Source organism: Dichomitus squalens (genome assembly GCF_000275845.1).
Source record: "Dichomitus squalens LYAD-421 SS1 unplaced genomic scaffold DICSQscaffold_23, whole genome shotgun sequence".
NCBI classification, from domain to species: Eukaryota; Fungi; Basidiomycota; class Agaricomycetes; order Polyporales; family Polyporaceae; genus Dichomitus; species Dichomitus squalens.
This window is the reverse complement of record NW_006766905.1, coordinates 465,378-468,999: the sequence shown is the minus strand read 5'-3', so window position 1 is coordinate 468,999 and position 3,622 is coordinate 465,378. Positions and strand designations below refer to the sequence as shown.

Here is a 3,622-nt window from a genome sequence, read left to right as displayed (position 1 = left end):
AAATTCTTGCGATGTCGTGGGAGCATAGGGTGTCCCGCATCGCTGATCTCCATTCCATCTCAATCAGGGTCTTCTTTCTTCTCAAACGCCGTCTTGAGCCCTCATTGGATACCAAATATGCTCACCCTTTCATCAACAGGTTACCGTCGTTTCAAATGCGCGTCAATGCCACACTGCTCGGTCTTGTGTCCGACTGTCAAGGTGCTGGTCACGCACGGATGCGCACGGATACGCACAGTCCACAGCAGTTCTCATATAAAATTCCCCCTTCCCCGGCAGTCACTTACTCCCCACCTCGTTCAATTCCTTCTTCCCCTTCCTTCGATCCCCAGACCCTTCGACGCTTGCCGTTGTACCTTGTCCTGACGTCTTCATTCATCATGCGTTTCGCCGCCCCTATCTCTGCTCTTGCCTTCGCTGTTGTGGCTCTTGCCCAGGATCAAACTGTGAGTGGTGTGCGTTCGCTGTCAATAATGTCAGGTCTGACTATCACCATCGTCTGTAGATTCATGTCGGTAACAACGGCACTGGCAGCGGACTTTTCTTCAGCCCTCAGTTCGTCAACGCGACCGCCAACTCGACTATCACCTTCGTCTTCGACACTCCGAGCACCAACCACACGGTTGCACAGTCGTCCTTTGCTAAGCCTTGCGAGCCTCTTGCGAACGGTTTCGACTCGGGGTACACCCCTGGTGCTGCGGGCGTTGCTGCTCCCACCTGGAACCTGACGGTCACTGATGCCTCCAAGCGTAAGTCGGCTGTTGGCGCATACACGAGCACACCTAATTCCTTCCTCGGGCAGCTATCTGGTTCTACTGCGCACAACCCACCAAGACTCACTGTATTGCCGGCATGGTCGGGTGAGTCGCGACCTATCGCACCTCCGATGGCTGCTGACCTCTGCTGTAGTGGTATTAACGTTCCCGCTCCCCCTGCCACAAACGACGGCTCTGCGTTCATTGCGCTCGCCACGGGTGCTTCCTCCATCGTCCAGCCGGTCCCCGCTCTCTCTGGTGTTGGTGCCTTCGCTTCCGCTGCCCCCTCTGCCACTGCCCCCGCCTCTTCGGGCAGCGGTTCCTCCTCCGGCACTAGCTCCGGCTCGTCCCCGAGCTCGACAGGCAACGCCGCCGCCGCGGTCGGCGTCAGCGGCGGTTTCGTCGCCGCGCTCGCGGCGGTGTTCGGTGTTGCCCTCCTCTGATGGTGAATTCCTCGAGCCACGCATTTTCTCTGCACTTTGTGCTAGATAGATCGCAGTGCCGGCGCGAACGATCCCTTCGATACGTCTCAAAATTGACAGTGTTCAGTGACATCCGTGGGTACGGTTGCGGTTGTTGGGTTCGTGGGGTGTCGTAATCGCTTCTCGTATTCGTATACCTGGTTACTGCGGCTGGTGACTCTTACGATATGTTCTCGAGCGATTAGTACTTGTCTTGGTAGTCTGGTTGTACGGTCGGCAACGAGGGGGAATGAACGACAGGTGGATTCTAACACGTTCTAGTCCGTTCAGGCTCGATGGCATGCACGTCGCTGTCCAACTTGCGTCAAGGCAGCGGGGATGTCATCAAGAGACATAAGCTGCGGCGATTGAGTTACTTTCGTGGCAAATTTACCTCAGGATGCGCAGACAGCGAGGGAAGCAGATGGAGGCAACAGAACCCTGTCAAGCTGTTCTTCGACAGCGTGGTCTTTCCGCGGACGGATGCTATGACCCGAGACGGTGGAAGCTCGAAGAGGTTGAAGAGCATGCATCCTCGTGATGGTTGCCTCCTCCCCGGCACTTGTAAATTCGGCCGCAGCCGAGCGTGAGTGGGAACTCGCATTGCCCTAAATGACCGCAGCGGCGGCAGATTGGGGCCTGTTGAGCATTTGTGATAGATCTTCGACCCAGCGCGGTTCCATGAACGGATGCACTGTTGAACGAGGTGGTAGGTTCATGACGTCCAAATCCCGCACAGCGACGAGACCGCCCAGCCGCAAGCCCCGCCCAGCCGCAGCCAGGCCTCAGGCCTCAGGGGTGATCTCGCGGGCCGCCGCTCTAGGTTAGCACCCCGACTACGGCCCCTGTCTGATCTGTGGTAAGGGCGCGAGTGTAAATCTAGATGGAGGTGCGCCAAATCTACAACATTTGAGATGGAAATCTGAACTGCTGCTGTTCAGGGGTTCTACTGATACTAGATGTCACTTGGCTCAAAAGCTGACAGCGCTTCCGCGACTGCACATCGTGCTGGAGGGCCAAACGAATTGCATAATTGGCCGGAAGACAGAGGTACGACACCGCTAAAATATATTGACGCTGCGGTAAGCGCGTACGTATACCGTCGCCAACGCCTCCCACGTTGGTTGTGCGCGCAAGATAGATATCCTGTCTTCTGCGCCGTTTCCAAACTTGAACCGATCGAACCGCACCGATGGAAGGCGAAGGTAATCAGAACACCGCGCTGCAGGTGGTGCTATGCGGGCGATGTGAGAAGACCTCGGTCGGGCGCCGAAACCGCACACGTTTCTACAGCCGTGACCTTCACTGGGCGGGCATGAAGTGACGGACGACAACGCGCGGATCACGATGCCCGAGAATGCCAGGAAAGCTCCCGGCGCAGATACTTCAACTCGGTCACGCAGCGGCGAGGCCAATTTAGATGCCACTTCAACTGGATTGAGAATGAACCGATCGTATCGTTTTCCAGGGCAGCACAAGTCAACAGGGGTTACGCTGGACGCGGTTCGTGTTGAGTTACCGAGCGCCCAGAAGTACTCGCCAAAGTGTTAGATATCCGCGCTCATATGAAGAGATACAAACTCAATCAATACGGCGCACTCGCATCGGGACATTTGCGCCTTTCTGGCCGATGACACGCGGACGCGGCAAGACACCACGACCAAAATATCGAGACTGTTGAGTCCGGCGAGTCTGCCGGAGTCTGGCGGACTCCGGGGATCACATGACGTTCTCGGGAAGCACCCTTGGCGCCCAGACACCTAGACCTGTGCCATCACTCCATCTCGGTAATTTACGTCTCGCCCCCCGCCTATTGGCTGTCCATACATAATATATCATATCGCATAGCGTAGAAGTCTATTCTTATGATATCTTCGATTTCCATGCATGGTTACCTGAAGGTCGCTCCCGCAAGTCTGGGGTATTGAGGTTTTCGCGACACGGCTGATTCATTGACACCACCTTGCATGAGGACAAATCGTAGTGAGAAGACGATGTTCGTAGAGGCCCTCATCGGAGAGCTATAGAGCGCTATCACCCACCAGAGGGAAGATCACCTGACACCCTGCCGCAAAGATTGGCTACTTCACGCAGTATCATGTCAACGAGCTCCACCAGTACCCTGCTGAGATCTCTGCTCTGCTCTCTCCTTCATAAGGGAGAGGAATCTGGAGTGCATGGAGCAAGCATGTCGTGCGCACCTGGGCAAGTACAGGATCAGAGCCAATGCTCTCCAGCCCTTGCGCTCCCTTAGCGGGAGCCAGATGGTTTGCGTCCGAGTCGTGTATGCTTTGGCGACATTCGAATCATCTCCCCACCTCCTTGTCTTAGATGAGGCGACTCACCATCTCGACTACCTGACGACAGAGGCACTTTCGAAGGTGGAGGCGGTTATAAAAGACAACA

At 55.9% G+C, this 3,622-nt stretch overlaps 1 protein-coding gene across 1 annotated transcript; it reads left to right on the top strand.

The window, feature by feature from the left end:
- Positions 1 to 322: 322 nt before the first annotated feature.
- Positions 323 to 1,492, top strand: DICSQDRAFT_108133 (uncharacterized protein). The gene is made up of 4 exons (XM_007367228.1): positions 323 to 446; positions 506 to 749; positions 803 to 860; positions 910 to 1,492. The coding sequence occupies exons 1-4, from the start codon at positions 381 to 383 to the stop codon at positions 1,196 to 1,198; spliced, it is 657 nt and encodes a 218-aa protein (XP_007367290.1). The 5' UTR covers positions 323 to 380; the 3' UTR covers positions 1,199 to 1,492.
- The last annotated feature ends 2,130 nt before the right edge of the window (positions 1,493 to 3,622 follow it).

Bases quoted from the DNA above. Each gene is read 5' to 3' on its own strand.
- DICSQDRAFT_108133 (XM_007367228.1), top strand. From the start codon at position 381: ATGCGTTTCGCCGCCCCTATCTCTGCTCTTGCCTTCGCTGTTGTGGCT. The intron at 750-802 runs GTAAGTCGGCTG...TTCCTCGGGCAG, and splicing joins GGTCACTGATGCCTCCAAGC to CTATCTGGTTCTACTGCGCA. The intron at 861-909 runs GTGAGTCGCGAC...CCTCTGCTGTAG, and splicing joins TGTATTGCCGGCATGGTCGG to TGGTATTAACGTTCCCGCTC.